Here is a 21,008-nt window from a genome sequence, read left to right as displayed (position 1 = left end):
CCGTTGCTATAGCGACGACCCGCCCCTCCCCCCTCCCCCCGCCCCCCCGCGCGGCGGCCCGGCCCGGCCCGGCCCGGCCCGTGAGGGGATGGAGGGCGGCGGCGGGGCCGCAGCAGCGCCCGACGCGGGGCCGGGGCCGGCGCTAGAGCCAGAGCCAGAGCCGGAGCCGGAGCCGGCGCTGGGGGCCGGGCTAGCGCTGGGAGCGGCGGCGGGCGCCCCCCTCGGCTACCTGCACGTCCTGTGGCAGCGGGAGGAGCCCGCGGGCAAGATCCCGGCCCGCCGCCTGCGCAGGGCCGCCCGCCTCCACCGCCGGCTGGGGCCTACGGGCAAGGAGAGCTACGGTGAGCGGCGGGCAGCGCCCCTTCCTGGCACGGCCCTTCCTTAGGCCGGCCCCGCGCGGGGAGCGGCCGTGCTGCCGGCCGGGCCTCGGCGGGGAGGAGAGGCTCCAGTGTGGGGACCCGGTAAAGCTTCGGCTTTCCCGTATGCGGGCCCGCTGGAGGGAGGTCGGATCTGCTCGGTGGGCGGCTTGGGAAGGCACCCTTGCTCCTGCCAGGGGAGGATGCCTGACAGGAGTGGAGGGACCGTGGCCAGCCTCAGGAGGAGGCAAGGAGAGTGCTTCTTACCTGGCATCTTGATCTCCTGCTTCCCCTTCTCTGGGCTGAGCCGGCACCAGCGTGGTTTGGGCCCTCCTCCTGGGATGGGATGTTTCTGTAGGGAAACGCTCCTTTTTCCTCTGTGCTTTCCAGTAATTGCTTTTTTTTCTCCACAGCTCTGAAAAGGCTGCGTGAAGCTGCCAATAGCAATGACTTGGACACAGGTAAGACGTCTGCCAATCCTACTTGTGACCTCTTTCTGGAAGGGCAGTTTTGTCGAGGACGTTTATTTTAAGGAGAGGAGGAGGAGGGTGCAGGTAGTTTGCAGACATGGTGCTTTAGATGCTGTAAATCTAGAAACTGCTTTTCTGGAGCCTTGTTTCATTCTCTGAGCGGATGAGGCTGGTTATAGTATTCACTGCATCTGGTTCATGGTGTTAGTTTGCCAACAACTGCCTCAAGCTAAATCAGCACTTTACTTTTCCAGCTTTTTTGGTATGTAACTTTTGCCCAACTGTAAGCAGCAAGAGAGTAGTGTTTTGGTAAGGTGGAAGAGTTATGATCGTCTAAGATTGTCAACCTGTGTGACGAGACAGTGTGACCCAGTAGATCAGAACCAGGATCAGCACTGGTCTCTGCCTCTCACAGTGACTTCAGAGAAGGCTCGTGGCCTATCTGTGACTCCCTTTACCTCTCTGTACTGTAGATTAGGTGGGGTTTGATATGAAGTGCCTAGCAACAATATTGGTGTATGTTATCTGCCCATTATCATTGTGCCTCCTTAGACATGCAGTCCCCTCAACTGTACTGACCTAACTGTTCATTGCACCATTCTGTGAACAGAACTGGAAACTGGTTTGACTTGTAGAAACTCCCAGTATATCAGAATGGGGGTTTGGCCTTCGTCTCCACAATACACCTTGTGTCATGAACTGGTGGAGCTCTGTCAGTAGAGAAAGACTTGTCTTCAGTCACCAAGGCAAGAGGAAGAATGAAAGAGTCAGGCTTTATGAAAGTCTTGGTTTCAATCCATTTTAGAGTTTTACGTCTGTATTTGATACACAGGCTCCCCTGTTTCAATGGTTGGACTGGATGATCTTCAAGGTCTTTTCCAACCTAGACGATTCAGTGAATCCTGCTGTGTTTTGTGTACTCTGCAACTTGAGGAAGTGTCTGATGATGAATTTATTCATCATCAAGTAAAAATCTTTGCTGTTTCCTGTGGTGGCACTGGGTGGGAGAGGTTATGTCATTTCCTACTGGTTTCAGGAGGACTAGGTAATGTGTTACCCATTAACAGTTCTCACTGGTGGCACTGTCAGTCTCCCTGTCTTTCTTCTGGAGTATCAAACATTCCCCATTAATGACACTTCCATCTTTTCAGGTGTTCCTTTCTCTTCTGCACCACACTTAAAGTAGTAGGTGTACAGGAAGAAATTCAAGCGTGACTATAATTCGATCTCTGGATGAATGAGATGAATGATGACTTTCAGTGGTCTGAGCTATTTAGTTTCTTGTCTCCTCCTGACTGTTGCAGGATATGCTATTAAAGATCTCAAAATATAGCGAATCTGTCAGTATTTTTAATAGCTACAGAATGAGCTTTATTTTACACACAGATTACTATATCAGGATAGTCTCAAAACAAGAGTAACAGCCTTTACAGTTGCCCCTACACATGTTGCTGTAGATGCTACTTTTATGTCCCTAATCTTTTCAGCCTTTACTGGTCTCTTTGCCTTTGTAACACCCAATACTGGAGAGTCATACTAGCTTCTCTTTCTGTACGAGCAGGTTTTACCTTCTTATCTGAGAAAAGGAGGTAGTTCAGGTTACAAGAAGTGGCATTGAAGAAGTAGCTGGGTGGAAAAGCAGGGGGAACAAATGTGAGCAGGTGATGGCGTGGCTACTTGGGCTGTTCACTAGCTCACTTCAATACATCATCTTCTAAAGGTATATTTACACTGTGTTGGCAGGTTGGTGCACTCACCTGCCTGCTTCCCAAACTGTAGACACCATTAATATGGCAAAAACTAGGAGTTTCAGATGAATCTACGAAGGGGCATATTCAAAACAGGTGCGAAGAGGTGGCTTTTCTTACTGCATGTGGTTACACTGTGAAACTTCTCACCACCATTGATGCAGAAAACAATTATGCAAATCTACAGAGAAAGTCCACAGAGGGATTGTAAACACAGGATGCTAATTCTAGCTTGGGAAGCGCCAGAGATGCAACTGACTAAAGACTGTGAGAGTGAGCCCCACATCCTTGCTATCTTTTTATACTCTTCTGTAGGCATTTGCTTCTGATTGTCCCTGGAGCTTGAAAATTTTGCTAGATGGATCCTTAGCCTTAGCCATTACAGCTGTTGGCTTATCTTTTATGGCAGTACGTGGAAGCTGGTGAAGGCTGGTGGAGGGTGGAGGGTACGCTGCCTAGGCTGGTTCTGTTGAGGAACAGATAGCATTACCCCTTTCTGATCATGTGCCCCTTCAGCTTACCTGCTTTCTTCTCCTTGGCGCTGTCAGTGCAGCAACTCTTGGAGGATGGAACTGACCCCTGTGCTGCGGACGACAAAGGCCGGACAGCCCTGCACTTTGCCTCCTGCAATGGCAATGATCACATCGGTGAGTAGGGAGGGGGAATTCTGTCTTCCAACCTCTTTGTGGCAGAGATTTCAAAGGATGCTCTTTATTTTGATTCAGCACATGACAGAGATTACTGGGTTCCTTGTGTTTTGTGGCAAAGTTGCTAGCTGAATTCTGGCTCCAGGCTTGCCATGTCCCCCTGCTGAAGGGGGAGTGGGAGTTCCTAGCAACAGGGCTGTACTGGTGCAGAAGGAAAGGTGTCCTTAGTCCCAGTTCTTCCCTTCAGGGAGCCCAGGGGCAGTGGTACTGCCTGACTTTGTGCTGAGTCCTTCTGCATGGCTGTGCAAACCTCCGTCCCCTGGTTCTGGGAAGAAGTCGATGAGCTGAACAGAAGCACCCATAAGGCAGCCTGGTAGCTGCCGCGTGGACCTGCGGCCCATGTGGGCCTGACCTATGGGGCAAAGGGAAGGGATTGATGTGGCTCTGTTTCCTTGTTTCCAGTGCAACTGCTTCTGGACCATGGGGCTGACCCGAACCAGAGAGATGGGCTGGGAAACACCCCCTTACACTTGGGTAAGTGCCACACAGATGAGGTTTGCATGCAGAGAGGTGAGGTGAACACCACCTTGCTGTTCCTTTCCTCTCCACCTTCCTCTTTCCTGTGCATCACAGTATGCATTCCCAGCTTTAAGGACCTAGGAGGGACTCTTTGCATTACATTACCTTCACTCCTCACAAAAGTTTAAGGGTGAGAGATTGAGAAAATCAGTTTCCCTCCCTCTGCCAGCCCCAAGGATTGAGAGATCTGTTCCAGCAAGAGTACTCAGGCTTGGATGTGAAGTTACGCTTAGCAGTTGGGCTGTTTCCCGTGGCAAAGAGCCCTTTGGGAAGCAACAAGCTCGACACTTGAGCAGAAACTCCTTTGTTGTTTGCTAGTACCTCTGAGATGTGTGTCCTGTGTTTTCCCTCCCCAGCTGCCTGCACGAACCACGTTCCTGTCATCACCACACTGCTGCGCGGAGGTAACATTTCCTCTATAACAATTACAGCCTGTCCCTTTCCTGGCCTGCCCCTGTTTACACTCCCCAGGGACACTAAGTCTTGAAGAGAGACCTCACTTTCTGTCCTTGCGCATGCATCTTGCAGGGGCCAGAGTTGATGCCTTAGATCGAGCTGGCAGAACCCCACTGCACCTCGCTAAATCAAAGCTGAACATCCTGCAGGAGGGACTCTCCCACAGCCTGGAGGCCGTACGCCTTGAAGTGAAACAGGTAAAAGAAACAGTCTCATGTTCTGGTAAGGTGGTGCAGCCCCTGGCAGTCTTCTGCACCCTTTAAGAGTCAAATATCATTTAGCAGCTGTTTTAAATACCTGTAGGCTCTTAGCTGCTCTGGGGAGAGTTTGACTTTTTCTTCTCTTTTCAGAGACCTTCCTTTTTCCCAACCTCTACTCTGAATTTTTGCAGGACCTCTCTTGGCTCCGGTAGGCCAAGGATGCTTTGAATGTCTTAATTCTCAGGCTGTATGGAGCACTTTCTTTTCTTCAGCCACCAGATGCCTTCTGGCAGGAGAGGGACCACAGCATGGGGCTGTAGCTACGGCATACACGTGCAGTGACTCTGCATTCCTAGTACAGTCTGCCCTGCTCTGATAGGTGGAATAGGAAAGCAGTCACAGGGCTACATCACAAATGCACGAGGTGTGGGCCTGTTTTGCTGATTAAGGATACCAATTAAACTCGGACACCAGAGTGAAAAGAGTAGGCGTACTTTACTAGTGATAACAAAGTAATGTAACAGCGTAATACAGAGAACATGCAGTAAGAATAAGCAGAACAGTGCACTTAAAGCAACAAACAGAGTAATGCATCAAATCATTACTACACGAGAGAGAGAGAGAATAGTAATTAAGAGAAATACATCACCACTTGCATATATAATCATCATCATCCAGATCCGCAGACGCTGGGGAGCCCCGGTTACAGCGAGGATTTGGAGAGCCTGTCCCGGCAAGTGGGAAATCCTACGCAGTGCGTCCACCCATAGGTGAGGCATCCAAAGTCGCTGTGAACGGGCCCAGCCTTATATACCAGAGATCGACAAGCCAGAATAGCTGGCATCTTTGTTTTGAGCGGAAAGTTTCTGGTTTCAATCTCCTGTTGGATTCCACCCAAAGCTTGGCCAGGGCTCGGGGGGGAGACCAAGGGAGTTTCTAACAAGGCCAAATACTTAGGTTCTCAGCCTTGAAGAAGGCTGCGAAAGGAAAGTCGGATACATTCTCTCCTCTCTACTGATTATATTTTGTCTTTCACTAGCGAGTTTACATATTTTACTAATGACTACATGCTAAGTTAGCAGCTTCAGCTTGGGGCCTGTTGTTCAGGCTGCAGTATTTCAATACTTTAGCACTTTTTACACCAGCATAAGTGAGTTGTTATAACTTAGTACAATACCTACTAGCACAATGGTTATCAGTTATAAAATATACAGGATTCATCTATAGGTCAACTCAGGCTTGGGCCTGTTGTCCAAGCCTTAGCACTTCAGGGCCTGGCTTCAGGAACCATATAGGAGCCACAAGGATTTTCATCCTCCATGCACAAGTGGATCCTGCTGGAGTGGGAAGTCCCTATTCCTTACAGTGAGGGAAGCCAGTTAGCCATGAAGAAAAGCTTGATGCTTTCAGGGCTAGACCTTATGCTTCTTCAGCTGGGCCTTCCTCTTTTCCTTAAACCAGGCACAGGGGTCACGACTAGTCCATCTGTGGCTGATCAACACCTCTGGTGACTCACTGGCCTCTGATGCTGCCATTAGCGCTCTCCAGTTGCTTTGCATGTGTTCTTCTGTATGGGTCATGTACTCTGCCACGTACTGCAGCGTCAAGGCTGTGCTTGGCAATTTAACTGCAATTTAATTTTTCCTGTAAAAACATCCCAGCCTGGTGCAGCTGTCTGATATTTGCCTCTCATGCCTGTTGGTTTCAGATTATCCAGATGTTGCGGGAATACCTGGAGCGTCTGGGGAGGCACGAGCAAAAGGAACAGCTGGATGACCTCTGCTCCAGGTTACAGATGACTAGCACAAAGGAGCAGGTAGGCAGCATTGAGCTACTGTGACTCACCTACTTGCATTGTGACTTCTGCATTTAGGAGAATGCAACTGCATGAGCAAGGTGACACTGAAGACACGGTTATGGAAGTGTTCTTGCTCACATTGGGTAAAGTGGGCAAGTTACGTGATGACTTGTACTCCTTTAGGTTGGAATTCAAAATGCAGAAAGCATCGCTGTGCCTAGCAGCTCAGTAGAGAAGCTGATGGGCCGAGGGCGCAGGCATTTTAAGGCCAGGATCGGCACAACCACGCAGGGTTGCAGGGCCTGTTTGTTTTTTTTTCTACAAAAGATTGGCCCTTAGAAATGGGCTTAGAGGAAACAGTCCTGATACCATTGTTGATTTCTGGGTAATGCAGCAACATGCTTCTATTTTAAGGACTGGCTAAATTGCATGAAGTGGAGGTCAAGCATCGTCCTCCTGAGGAATGTGGGGAAGCTCCCATTGCCTTAGTTTAGGACTTTTTTGATTGTGAGGACGCGAGTCCTTCCACATGGTTGTGGGACCAAAGGGATCCTGTCCTAGTATAAGCTCAGCGTGGGTGTTACGGGCAGTCCTGGTGCAAGGGTGGTCCCTGCTGCTTGGGGATTTCTTCTGGGGTGGTGGGTGACTGCACAGCTGCATTCCCCTGCCTAATGGCCAGCTGTATTCTTCTGGCAGGTGGACGAGGTTACAGACCTCCTGGCCAGCTTCACATCACTCAGCCTGCAGATGCAGAATTTGGAGAAGAGGTAATGGGCTTCCAAATGCATCTTCCTGATGCAGCAGGAGAAACCTTAGAGAGAAGAAGAGGAAGCTGAAGCTTGCTTCCCATATCGCTGAATAAACATTGCTGCCAGCAGCCAGTCCTGCCAGATCCACTCTCCATTGGTGCTCAGACTGTTCCTGTTGGTGCTGCCACAGCTGCCTCACGGGAAGACAGCAGGCTTTAGACAACAGAGTGCTGCAGCTGAGATTTATGGAAAAAAAGAGCTGCTCTTTTTATCAGACGGGCTGGCGCTGAATAGAATACCCCTTCCAGAGATATTTTGCTTTCTCCTAATCACTTCAGCTTGATGTAGGTGGTGGCTGATACCACATGCAGTCACCAGCCCTGACTAGTGCACTCAGCAGCTGGCCAACATCACCGAAATGCTTGGAACAGGCCCCTTTTGCCACCTCCACAGTACTCAGTTGCATGGGGGAGAAAGTGGATGCCTCGGACAACAGAAGGCTTTGTGCTGTGAGAAGAACACACACTTAATTCTGCATGCTAGCAGCTGAGCAAACATACTGCCTTGAGAAACACGTGCTGACGCTTAATCCTAACCTTCCCCAGAGCCTGTGGTCAGAGGGCAGAGAATCTGTCTGGTTGCAAATACGATACAAAGCTTTTAACCACTAGACTAACAGCTTTCACTGCCCCTGGTTTTTAAATCACTGCTGCAAGTTAGTGCTTAAATACTACAGTGAAACACTTGCAAAAAAATACCCAGGTAGACAGCCTGCCCTGATGCGAGATAGGGTTTGGGGGGTGACTTAATCCTGGCGCAGTTTTAGGCAGACATCTACATCTTGGAAAGAAAACACCACCGTAACTGACTTTTGTGTTTCCTGTTACTGGCGGTCTTGGGCAAGAGGTCCAGCTGCAACAGGAGGTGTTGTGTATTCAGCTGTACTGTCAGGCTGGGATGGAGGTGGATTTACGGCTGCCTCAGGAGTGCCAAGCCCAGAGCCGGCCCATACTGTGTTTCTTGCTTGTCACAGAGGTGCTGCTCCAGGACCTCAAGTGCGCTGTGAGGAATGAGTTGTGACCTCTGCTGGGAGCCTGAAGTGATGCAGCTATGAAGGATGTAGGGAATTGCCCTTGCTATTTAATCTCTTGCTTCTGCCCCACTGTGATTAGTGAAGATGTAGATAGCTTTGTTTTGGAGCTGGGATCCATAAATCTTGTCAGTAGGGTGCAAATAGCAGCAGGGTGACAAGAACATGCCTGATAGCAATGTGAGTGCCCACCGGTGGACCATACCTAAATGACACAGCGTGGTGGTAGCAATACCTGTCCCACAGCTTGGGAAACGCTGGTTTGGAAGTGTTCATTCTTAGGATTCAGCTTAACCATGGAACAGCCACAGTTTGGAGCGTTCAGAGACCTTCAGGTCAGCATGTTCTCTAATATCTGACCTCTTGGCCAGGAAAAGGCTGAGTGGACCTCTATGTTCAAAGCTGAGATGCCAGAAATACACATGACTCTCAGATGGGTTCATCCATGAGGCCATGACTGGGACTAAAGGTCTTGTGGTTTGGCTGGAGCTGTCACTGTGAATACTGATACTTTGTTATGATATGCTGGATGGGAAGGATACTGAGCGGGTGGGAGACAATCTGACCTTTTTATATTTTGAACTTCAATAAAATCTTGTCAGCCTTTTTGAAGTCTTCAGCCAAGTTCTCTCTTTTTCAGAGTGGCTCATTCCTCTTTCTTTATGTATGTTCCGGGCCCCAGACACAGCACTGGACTTGGTAACTGCTATTCATACCTGGTACTGAAATCAGAAGTGACAACGCAAAGTTGTTCCAATTCAAACACCAGTCTGTTTGCAGATTGAAGTGCATGATTGCTGACTCACCTCCTGATCTTGACTACCACTGCCGAGAAATCCAAACTTCAAATCTAGTTAGCTGCTGTGAAACCATACAAATAGAGGAAAGAGAATCTCAGTGGGATTTCTTAGGCTGGAAGATGGGATGTTTTGCAAAGAGGAAAAGCAGCCTTACCCAGTCTGCAGTCCTGCAAAAGTATGGAGCTGGTGTGGGGAAGGCAGCTGAACTTGTGCCTTGCCCCATGCCAGATAAAATGGCTGTGCTGTGAAGAGACAGCAGGGGGGTGAGGGGCTGGGGAGGGACATCTGAGCAGAGCACAGAATTTCCGGGGTGGTTCTTGTGTGAGGAGCAGGTGAACTTTGTGTCCAGTCTTTACTTACATTGTTTCTTCCCATCTTCACAGCTGAGTCTTGGTGTGCATGTACACCTAGCTGTCAGCGTTTCTGCACTCAGCAGCCTTGTTGCAGAGGAGACCATTAAGATGCCCGATGGGCAAGCAGCTGACATGATCTTTATCATTGCAGTTACCTTAGTTGCTGAGGTTGTCTGCTAACTAGACACAGCTTGGAAGCTTTCCTGAAAGCTAGGGATACACCTAGCTGGGACTCGGAGCAAAGCTTTTAGCCTTGAGCACACACTGGAGTTTTTCATAACTGCTCCTGACTGTACGCTCAGAGGGGAAAGGGGTACTGCAGCCAGCCAGGAGCAATTGCCTTGCTCCCTCCATGGGAGGTGAGGCAGTGCAGGCAGTCCCCTGGAGACTGGCACAATGAACAGGCAAGTAAGACCAGCAGGCTTATAGGAAGTTTTGCCACTGCTTTAGCGATAAGACCAGATAATAAAGAGAAAACGGGATCTGGTTTTCAGTGGGGAAAAAATGCAACATTTAGGAATCATAGTCTGTGAGTCACCGCAGTCAGTTCTGCTTTCCTGCCTGAGGGCTGAAGCATTGGGGCTGCTGAGAGCCACGTCATGTGTTTGGCACCAGACTGAGAAAAGTTTTAGGTTTCTTTGTGTCAGCTGGTCATGCCAAAGCCTTGACTACCCTGCCGTGCTCAGCAGCTGTATCTAGAAAGAGAGAGGTGCTGGTGGATAGAAAGAAGGAAATAAAAGGTTCCAGGGGAGGAGGAGAGTGTGGCTTCATGCTGTGCCAAGAGCTGTTCACTGGCCCTGTCTGTTTTTTCTGCTGCTCCTGGCATAGAGTCTTCAGCCTCTCCCAGCAGCTTTTCCCCATGCCCTTGCACACTGGGCCACAGATCTCCCTGTGCAGCCCATAGGTGTGAGGCTGGTGGCAGCTTTCTGCGTCTCCCGGAGGTGTCTGCTGCGGTAACGAAGAATGAAAACAACAACACAGGTTTCCCTCAGCTATTTATTTTTCCATGAAACTCAGTCCAACCTCCTCATTTTACTTGTGCTACACCGTCAAACACGCCTTCCAGGTCCCTTTCCCAAGTGGCAGTGCATCCCCCGCCTCGGGGCCGTGATGTCAACCAGGACTTGACCCAAGGCCTTGCTTGCGCCTCACTGCTGTCTGGCCTCCAAATACAATACCCCATTTCCCCTCCTCATTCAGAGCACAGCTCTGCAGTGTCGTGCGGAATCCCCAGCCACTCAACCCAGCAGCAACCTCCCCATCTTTGCAGCCACTGCTGTGCTGTAAGATGCAACCAAAACAAGCCAGGCTGAGAGTCTGGCTCATCCAAGCCTGTGAAGACAAAACCTGCTTGCGTCTCACTGAGGACCCACAGCAGAAACAACAGCCCTGAACAAAGCCTCCCAGCAAAGCTGCATGGATGTTATTAAGCAAAAGGCCTCTCTCTGGAGCAGCCACTCACCAATGCAAGTGAATGCAAAGTGCACGCTGCAGTATATGCAGACATCAAGAATCTTTTCAACTCTTCGGCAGCCGAAATGATTAAACTCCAGGGTATCATGCCAACACTTGAACTCCATTATTTTCTCCACCTTTGACTTTCTAGCAGACTCTGAATCCATCATTGTAATTATTTGTGCTGCTAAAGAGAGAAGCCCCATGAAGCATCTCTGGCAAACCTCCCACCCTTTCATCTGCTTCCTCTGCTCATTCCGTGAGCAAGACAGAGCTCTACTCCTCCATCAAGGAAAGGTACTTGCGGAAAGGTTCCTTATTCGTGCACCATGCCTGGCCAGTGTGGGAGAGCATCCCTGGGCAGCTCAGGGCCCATGGGGCAACTAGGTGGAAGAGTCAGCAGTTTTGATTAGGAAGCTGTTAAAGGAGATAACAGCAAATAGCATTCCTCTGTGTTTTTTTTCTGAAAGCTCCGAGGGGAAGAGAACACGTGGTTGTTGGAAGAATTAAAATAATCAGCTGGCAACCTGCTAAGTCTGGTCATGGATTAGGAACTAGCAGCTAAACCCAAAAGCAATTAAGCAGAATTCCCTATAGCTAATGGTGCTATATGTGCCCTGTCCACACCTGGCACACCACTACTCTGCCTGCGAGCTGGCAAGGCTGTCCTGCTGCGAGCTGCCTTTGCAGGGCTGCCCTGGCTGCTTGCAGAGTGTCTGTACAAGGTCCTGTTCCCATGAGCATAAGGGGAAACAGGCAGCACTCGAGCCTGTTGCTCTGCCAGGGAATTAGGACTAGGAGCTTTCCATCTCCCCCAGCCCCATGTGTTTGCAGACAGGGAACCCCTGTCCCACCAGGGCTGCCAGATTTGCACACAGGAGTGTAAGCAGGATGAGCTCCTTGGCACCCAGGTCTGACACCTCCCAGCAGTGTCGGGCTCACAGCATGCATGCCAGGGAGGTGCCAGGCACCAGAACCAGCACACAGCTGGCAGGAATAAGTTGCCCCACAGAGGAAAGCTATGCCCAACTTGCAGGGGAGCTGGTGCCAACCACTAGCTGCAAAGCCCCGATCTGCTCTCACCTCTCCCATTCCCTCTGCCCTGTGCCAGCTCCTGGCACCGCTGCTCTCAGTCAGTGTGGCAAACTGGCCTGTGCAGGGTTAAATCTGAGCCCATCAGTCTGAGTGATGACAACTAGGAAAGAAAATATAAGCAAGGAGTCATTAATTAAGACAAGAAACTGGGAGCGGAGACTGCAGAATGCTAATCAATCTGGAGGAGAGGCTGTGTGGAAAGCAGCAATTAAGCTCCTTCAGCTTTAATTAAACCTGGCTCTATATCAAGGACATGACACCTTTTCTTCACCTCTGCCTTTGAGCTGAGAAACCAGTTGGGAGTGTGTACGCTGTTACTGGTCAGACAGGAATTCCCTCCTGGCTCCTGAGCCCCCCCAACCCAGGCTCAGTGCCTGTCCTTCCCAATCATGTGATCCCCAAAGTCAGGGCTTAGCACTAGGCAGAGCTTAGGAATGGGAGTCAGGGCTTGCAGACACTTGCCATGCTAAATGCACCTTCTCTCCCAGGCCTTCTCTCTGTCCTGTTTTATTTAGGCTTCACCCCAACGTGCAGCAGTCAGTCCTGACCTGATCTGCTCCCTTTGCAAGCTGGGACCAGGAGGAGCAGGATCAGGGGCGAGCAACAGCCCAGCCACGTGGGCAAGAACAGGCAGCATCCGACTGTGCTGCATCACTGCTCCCAACTGCTGTTTCCTTCTCCCTCCAGTGTTTTGGACTGCGAAGTGAGTCCTCACCCACAGAAATGATGTATACATTTGTGTTACCCTGAGGCTGTGTGAGGCCATGTGGGCTGGCTACCAGCCACTGCGTTGCGTGCAAAGGGGGGCTGCAGGACTAGCCATCCCTGGGAAGGTGGGCAAAGCACACTGGACACGTTTCTGAAAGGCATCGACTGCAGAGGAGCAGCAGCCACCATGGAGGAAGGGAGCTGGAGAAATCAGTAAGAGGGATAGGAGGTGAGGGAGGGTCAAGGTGCAGAGAGCATGAAACACTTGAAAAAGAAAAATAATTCCCAGCTCAGTGCTTCAGCTGGCCTCCGCACAGGGAAAGGGGTGTCCTTGGAGCTGAGCTATAGCGAGGCGTGCAACAGCTTCAGCGAGGATTAGAAATACCACATTGCCCCGTTCCTAGGGCTTCTTCCTGGTCTTGTCCTGTGGCATCACCAAAAGCTCCCAAGCCATAGGACTGAGGTTCAGGGGCTACATCTGCACTGACAAATGAAGCAGGATCTGTCCTGCTTGCACTCACAAGCAAGGTGGCATCACACAGCTTGTGTGCCCATAGCAAAGTTGTCTTGTCCCACAGAGGATGGCCCCAGGCAGCTGCAATCGCCTGTGGCACACAGACTTGGCACAGTGGGGAAGCCGAGTAGCCCGCATAGTCCCCCACCCCTCTCCACTCATGTCATGACAATGTGACAAAACCGGAGCTGTGTGAAGTGAGCCACGTGGCCGGACCTGGCTCTGCCAGGCACCACGGCAAATCACAGCATTGCAGCAATGCAAATCCCACTGGCTCCCTCCCTCACATTTGCGCTAGACTGATCAAAGGCCTTGCTTGGATGGTGTTTTTCTGGGCTTCTCTGGCAGCCTGATGATGCAGAAAAATGCTGGAGAAAGCTGCCGTGGGACTGGGATTCAACATGGCTGAGTGACGCTCACCCCAACTCCAGAGCAGTGTGACACTCCTGGGCTGGGGAGAAGGCTCCTGCCAAAATGTGGGTGCTCTGCCAGCACATCGCTTCCCACCTCCCTCATGCCCCTTGTCCTCCTTTCTGCCCTCTGCATCTAGCCCCTCACTTTGCCCTGCCTTCTCACTGATGCTTTCTGTCCCTGTGGATGGCTCCCACCAGCCATTTGTCATTTACATTGCCTCCCTCCACCATCCCTCCTTTTCCCCCTGCTTCTGTCTCCCTCTCCCATGACTTTCTCTTGAACACCAGCAGTGCTGGATCTGTCTTAAAACCTTCAGCTTTTATTCTGTATACTTCTGCAGTGTCTGCAAAGTCAAATAAAACAAATGATGCCCTGCTAGTGAGTTGGGAGCACCAGACTGTAGTCAGACGGCCCATAAAGCCTCCACCACCAGGTCCCACTCTGGGCAGAGATTGTATCCAGCACACAGCAAATACAGCAGGCAAAGGAAATTACCTGTGGAAGAGGGGAAGGAGAAGGAGATACCGAACACAACATGGGTGAGATGAGGTGCCCTGTGGAGCTGCCATCTGTGCACCCCTTCCCATGCAGCCACCCATCTCTCCCCCTCCCTACCTCTTGGTAGGGAGGGTTACAGTGAAATCACATAGAGATCAAGGTCATCTCAATAGGGGTCTGGGATCTCCGTCACCCACTCTGCTGTGCTAGCTTGGGAAGGGCAAGAAGCTTTTTGAACCAGGGAAGAGAAGGACAGGAGCAGCACCCAGAGGGCTCCCTGTTTCTCCTGTGGTGTGTTGCTGCCTTGGAGCTTTTGCTGTTCTTGGTTTTGCATGGTGGACACCAAATATCAGCGTGTGCCTGCACCCCTTCCCAAGTGAGGGCTGGGTAACCAGACTGAGCGCTTGACTTGGTGCTGGGAGAGGAGCTGGGGAGGCTAGCTCTGTTGGTCCTGCCTCTGGGGACACCCTACCTACTTCTTAGAGGGCACTCAACAGGGTAAGGACTGGCTTTCTCCCACTCCTTAGCTCAAGGGTGGCAAACATGTTGTCCCTGAGCTGAGGGACTCAAAGGGAAGGGGACACTTACCTGTCAGTGGAGACAGCAGCCAGGGTGAAGCTGCTGGCATACATGGTCAGGTAGATCAGGAAATGCACAGCCTTGCAGGCAAAGGCCCCAAAGAGCCACCCATCCAGGGTGTAAATGGTGCCCTGGAAGGGGACACAGCAGATGATGAAGCACAGGTTCGCCATGGCCAGATTAAGGAAGAAGTTGGTGCTGGTGTACTTGACTTGGCCATTCCGGAACAGCACAGGCAGCGCCAGCCTGTTCCCCACAGTACCCAGGAGGAAGATGAGGGAGAAGATGACAAGCACAATAATCCCTGCTGCTTGTAGCTCCAGATTGCCAGAAGAGGCATTCCATCCCCCTGGCATCTCCGCATCTGGCTGAAGGGACCTGCATGGGGAGAAAGGGAGACACAGCACCTGTGCATGGCCATAGACACGCAGGTGCTGGTCAGTGTTGACCACAGTGGCCACCAGAGCTGTGGCCCTAAGATGCCTGATCCCGGTCTTTGTTTGATGCCCACGTTTCTCCCAGAGACACCAATCCCCACCGGCTGGTTAAATGATGACATCAAGATCCTCATGACATTGCTGGCAAGAATGCTGTTGAGATCAGTCAGCCCACATCTGCCTGGCTCGGGCAGAGCTGAAGCTCCTTCCACCTGCCCAGATTCACATCCCCACCACGGCACCTCCTGTGCTCCCAGCCCCCTGAAGGACCCCCTGCCCTGCTGACTGGCCTCGCCTACATTCCTCCTACAGTCCCAAAGCTCCTAAACCTCTTGGGATCACTTGCTTTGGCAAGTCTAAATCCTGGCTGGTGTTCAACATGTTCAACAGGGCTTGGCCTCAAGGCCATGGGGAAGGGGGTTCCCATGAGCTGTGGATGGTCCTGGCACATTCATCCCAGGGCTGTGCCACCTCTGGCAGCAGGGATCTGAGGGAGCTCCTTGACCTGGGACCACCTCCACCCTGGAGCTGGCTGCTGCTTGCTCCCTGTGCAGTAGTTATGCTCCACAGGGGAGAGGAAACTAAGAATACCTTTTACTGATGCTGAGAGGTGGTCACATGTTGGTTGGTGGCAGCTGGGAGAGAATGGGGAGGAGACCTTGGAGCTGCCTGAAACACAACACAATGATCATTGTGAAGGAGTGTATTATTACTGCAGCTTAAGGTATTGTGATTTGCTGCAAAACTTCCTCCAGCCCTGAGTAACACCGTGCTCAGGAGGGGAGCACCAACAGCCTATTTCCTAACAAGACTTCACCATGTTGTGTTATCGTTAGAGCAAACTATCCTTCGCTGAGCAGCAACAAGAGGGAAAGACACAGTTATCTAGCAACTGTTGACACACAATTAACTCGTTTTTGGGTTGTGCAAGCTCCTTCACCCCATGCTCCCCCATTCCTCAGCTCACACCACTTCTCCTTCCCAGCAGCCTCTCTGTATCACACCAAAAGGTCGTCCCTGCCTCTCTGGCTCTGCGGTCCTCTCTGTCCTACTGGTAAATATCTGGCCCCATGGGATCTCCTCGCTCGAGCAGAGGACCCTGGTCTCTCTCTAGGCATGCACCTCGCACATAAACTGTGGGACATCTCTGGGCACCAGTGTGTCCCTGCTCAGAGGAGCCTGAGGCCACCTCTCAGCTCGGGAAGCCAGCGCTCACCTCTGCAAGGAAGGGCCTGCAGCTTTGCTGCTCGCTTGGAGAAGACCTCTAGTCTAGCCCAGACAGTGGTGGTGAGGAGGACATGGACCACTGAAGAGTTTGTCTGAGCAGTGCCATCACCCCTGCCTGGCTCCTGGCTGCCTCCTCCTGCCTGATGCCAGCTCTGTTCTCTCTTCTCCTGGCTGCCACACATGTCTCTCTCCTTCTGGAGCTCCTCTCCTCTCTCTCTGTGTCTCCCCTTTTTCCCTCCCTCTGCTCTCGCTGCTGATCCATTGATCTCTTTTCTTTTTTTTCCCCTCTCCCTGAGTTTGGGTTTGGAGTTAACTTCTCTCTGCCCAGCCTTCCAGAGGGCTCAGCTGCTCCCTGCTCCAGTGAGGAGGGAGCAGCAGAGAAAAGCCCACTGCTCTCCAGTGGGAGAGGGAGGATGGAAGGGAGCAGGGTGCCATGGACCCCGGAGGGCCTTGCAGGCACCTCTCGATGCTGGGTGTTCAGGATGTGTTTCTCAACACCTCTGAGGAATATGAATATCCCACCACAGGAAGCCTGGCCTCTGCCCCATCCTTGGGGTATGAGTCCAAACACTCTGGAGCACAAGCAATTAATTGCTATTACTAGCTGTTATTAATTAGTTGTTAGTAGAACAGCACAGAGCAGATCAAGTCTCTCACAATATCTGATGTGGGGAAGGAGGGGAAAGCAGGTTTTTGTTTCCATCCAGTCCAGATCTGTCCTCCACCAGCACTGCCGGGGCACTGCAGTGTGGGGAGGGAGGACAAGCCACCCAGGGAGGCCATCTCCAGAGGTTCAGCTCCATCACAGCTGCTTGGGACAGCACGTGTGCTGGCTGTTGTGCTGAGAGGTGACAGTGACCCACACAGCCCTCCTGCCCTGCTGCCATGTCCACTTGCATGATCTGACCTGTTCCCTGTCCTGGTTTAGCCAGGATAGGGTTAAGTTTCCCCAGCAGTGGGGGGGAAGCTCTAGCCGGGTTATTCATATGCCATGCTGACGTCACCTCCGGGCGCCAGCGCGAGAGTAGGTTAACACGTGTGTTATGCCATCGCTCTGCTCTCACTGCTGTATTGGTAGATATCTTGCTCTGTTCATTGTTATCACTGTTACTGTTATTGTTATTGTTGTTGTTTGTTGTGTTGCTGTTGCTCTGTTGTATTAAACCTCTCCTTATCTCAGCCCCCGGGCTTTGTATTTCACTCTCTTTGTGGGGGAGGGGCAGCGGCCACATGGTCTCGAACCCCGGCAGGGACTAAACCACCACATTCCCTGTGGACTTCCAGGTGCACTGAGGCCAAGCGCAGCTTGGTGGCCCTTTCCCAGAAAGACCTGAAGGCCACCAGCTTCCCTTCGCTGGGAAGGTCCTGGACGCCTCTTCCAACAATGGAGCGAGATGAGGAGAAGGAAGAGGAGGAGGCGGTGCTGGCCCATTTCCCTCCACAGCATCCATGATGCCCAGTCAGCAGCACCCATCAGCTAGGTGGGAGGGACAATGCGGCCTCTCCTCCCCGCCTGCCCTGCTGGTGGGAGGGAGCGAGGTGTCCCCACCAGCTTGCTATCAGCTGCTGTAACAAGGGAAAAGGGAAAGGCCATGCCTCAGGATGTGGTGATAACCCAGGGGATGCAACAGAGTGCAAACCTGCAGCCTGGCACTCACTGCCTGTCACAGCACTGCTCACCACAGAGGGACGACACCACAGCTGCCTCCTCCTTCTCCTCCTCTTCCTCTGCCTGCTCCCACCACCAGGTGCCCTAGGCCCCCTGCCACCTCCAGAGGAACCCTGGCAGCCACTGCCACCGCCATCCGGCACTGCTGACCCCACTGCCCACCTGCTGCACGGCCGCCCCTCAGCCCTGGTGTAGCCCTACAGCCTCTCGCTCTCCCCTGAGGACTACTGCTACTCCCCCAAACCCTGGCACCTGCAACCCAGGTGGCTGCACCGGCTTCTGGGGTCAGGCTTTGACCCCTTCTGGATGGTGACCGAGGAGCCCCAGGTCTGCAATGGCAGCGTCCTCGAGGAGAATCTGGAGTCCCTGAGCCGGGACCTGGCAGAGGGCACCAGGCGCTACTGTTGCAGGAGCTGCCCAACCTCCTGCCCCCTGACCTGGGAGTGGCGGTGGCTGGTGGAGCAGGCTGCCTGCCACCTCACCTGGGTGGACCTGGGACCCATCTTCTGGCCCCGCTGGGGGCACCACACTGCCCGTGAGACCAGCCTCCCCGGCTGCTCCTGGCCCCCTGGCATGGCCTGCCTCCCCACACAGATCACCCAGATCAAGCTGCTGGCCTGGCACTGCTGGGCCCCCCAGCCCCCCCACATTGCACCTGGCGACAGATCCCCTACCCAGTCGTCGCTGCCTGCAAGTGCTCCTGCCACTGAGGGGGCTGCAGAGGGACCCCCCAGCACATGTTCTTGCAGCCAATGGCCTGAAAAGGTGAGCAGCTGCCTGGACTCACCCTTGGGGCTGGGGACCCTGGGAGATAATCCCCCAGACAGAGAAATAAAACTCCAGAAAGGAAGTGGGGATCGGCTGGGGTCATTGCTGTTTCTTGCTGAAGCCCCCTGGGTGGGGGGACGCAGCTGCTTTACCCCTCGCCTGCCAGCTCAGGGAGGCATTAGCACCAGCGGAGGCCCTTGTGTAACGTCCATCTCCAACAAAGGATGCAGGATGGGAAAATCGCAGCACCTGACAGCAGGTTCAGACCCTATTTGCATCAGCCCCAGTGGGCTTGGTCCAAGCTGGGGCCTCCCTATCTTCCTGGGCAGGGCTGCGGGCAGGAAGCAAGGGCAGAGGGATGCCAGCAGGGAAGGGGTAGAGGGAGGTGGGTTGCAGCTCAGAGTGGAAATGGAAGTGTGGATTGGGGATGGAGGGTGTCAGTGGGAAGGGGTGCAGGTTTGGGACAGCAACCAGGCAGCCTGGTGAGGGTAGAAGAAGTAGGGGGTGGGCAGTGACCCAGGGCTGGAATCATCTGTGGGGGTGGGTGTATGGAAACAGGATGGGACAGGACAGTCCCCTACTTTAAGGTACAACACATGAGATACAGACATTCCACACCTATCCTACATGGTGTAGAGGGTGATGGCTCAAGACCCAGGGGGAAGCCTGGCAGAGCAACGTATGGGGTCTGGGGTGGGTTGGTGAACCTGGGGTGGGAACCGCATCCTCAAAAAGTGGTGTCTGCCTCTACATTCCACCGAGCACAAAGTCCTCTGCTTTCTGGGCTAAAAGCTGCAAAGACCTGTAGATCAGACCTAGGCAGTGAAGCCTTGAAGAAATAAAGAGCTGGAGGCTTTGCCTGGGAATACAATATTAACATGATGCCTGCAGTCGATGGGTCCTGCATTATTCATTTCTGACCCTCCTGCCTTCCCTGGGCTCCAGCAGTCCCCCGTGCTGCTGTGCAAACTGCAGTCTGCTGCAGAGCTTGGCCTTGAAGCAGGCAGAGCAGCAGATAGAGCATGGTGGGTTGGCTGTCAAGGGGCATGGGAGAGACAGAGGAGAGAAGGAGGTCTGGGCGCCTGGTGAGGAGAGGAGGAGGAGGAGGAGAAGCGGGGAGTGCATATGTGTACGCAAAGACAAGCGTGTGCATCGCAGAGGAGGGAGTCTGCTGCTGCTCTTGCTTGTGGCTGAGTAGGAAGTAGTTTGTGTATGACTGCTGTCCCATTGAGGGAGGGCTTGAAGGGTGGAGCAGGGTTAAATTGCTTGACTTAGTTGCCCTGAGCAGAGCAGAGACATTGGCAGGGCTGCCTGCAGAAGCCCAGAGGAGAGGGAGAGGCCTGGGCTGGGGACCAGCAGGAGAGAGATAGGGGGAGAGCATGGTACAGATGTGCAATGGAGGTGTGCAAGTAGAGGGCAGCAAGGGGTTGCGTGTGCCCTGGGCTCAGAACAGCAGTGATTCAGTTTAGGGACTCAAACCCCCTATACCAGAGCCCATCTGGCTGAAGCTTCATCTATTTCAGGTTGCAAAAGAGGCCTGAGTGTAACCCCCTGCCATTTCCCCATTACATTCCCCATTACCAAAATATTGCCCTTTGGTAAGGGGGGAAGAATTTGCAGCACTGTGAGGGCCTGGCACCACACAAAAGGGAGCTCCATATCATACTTTATCAGCAGGCTGAGCTCAGGGCCCTGTGGAGATGGAAAATTAAATAAAATTCGGCACACAGTTACACTACCAGGTGCTCTAACAAGTTCTGTTGGCAGCCCTATGACAAACATGTTTCTCCTGTGCCCTCTGCGTCCCGTAAAGTCCTGCAACCCTGGATTAACTTTTGTATTCTTCTGCAGCTGCTCTGGTTCAGGTCAGACATGTTATCACCCTGTAACTTGCTCCCTGACTGCCTAACAGCAAGTAGCATTTTCAGAGCAGGTCTTTGCTGATGTGACCCTGTGCTCCAGCACCCAAGCACAGCGCACCCCGACTGCAGTTGGAGCCTGTCCCTGGCTGCAGGCAGCTGGTGCTCAGTTCAGCACGTGGGCAGATGGCAGGACACACATGATTTGTCATCTGGAGCAAAACCGATGCAAACAAAGCCATCCTGAGAGATGCCCAGGAACCACTTGTTCCTGCTTGAGTGCTAAATCAGTAACCAGCAAGGCTTGGAGGAACAAATCCCGAGATCCCAGCCTGCTGTGTGTTCTCTGCTGTGTGAAAATTGCAGCTTACGGAGGAAAATTACAGGTTTCTGTCACCTGCTCTGCCCCTGGTCTCAGCCTCAGCCCTCTTGCCATGCTGCTGGCCTCTTCCTCCTCTGCTTACCTGCTGCCTGACGGCCTCTCTGGGCAGCTGCAAGAAGCAGCTCCCAGGGCAGCTTTGGGAACACTGCAGTGATGG

At 52.6% G+C, this 21,008-nt stretch overlaps 1 protein-coding gene and 1 pseudogene across 2 annotated transcripts; both read left to right on the top strand.

Annotated features, from left to right (window-relative positions):
- The first annotated feature begins 62 nt into the window (after nt 1-62).
- On the top strand, nt 63-8,700 carry ANKRD54 (ankyrin repeat domain 54). Of its 2 annotated transcripts, none has more exons than XM_074826619.1 (8): nt 63-341; nt 770-817; nt 3,123-3,221; nt 3,684-3,755; nt 4,157-4,204; nt 4,329-4,453; nt 6,165-6,272; nt 6,951-8,700. In XM_074826619.1, exons 1-8 carry the CDS (start codon nt 89-91, stop codon nt 7,023-7,025), a joined length of 828 nt encoding a protein of 275 aa, XP_074682720.1. In that variant the 5' UTR covers nt 63-88; the 3' UTR covers nt 7,026-8,700. The 2 variants fall into 2 exon arrangements, with proteins under 2 accessions (XP_074682720.1, XP_074682721.1); XM_074826620.1 differs by having other exon boundaries at nt 92-341; nt 3,128-3,221.
- An 8,966-nt stretch (nt 8,701-17,666) lies between these two features.
- LOC141924045 (noggin-2-like) lies at nt 17,667-18,552 on the top strand (annotated as a pseudogene).
- Nucleotides 18,553-21,008: the final 2,456 nt, after the last annotated feature.

This window comes from Strix aluco, chromosome 5 (genome assembly GCF_031877795.1).
Source record: "Strix aluco isolate bStrAlu1 chromosome 5, bStrAlu1.hap1, whole genome shotgun sequence".
Classification (NCBI taxonomy): domain Eukaryota; kingdom Metazoa; phylum Chordata; class Aves; order Strigiformes; family Strigidae; genus Strix; species Strix aluco.
The sequence above is the reverse complement of the archived record's forward strand: the minus strand, read 5'-3'. Positions and strand labels throughout refer to the sequence as shown.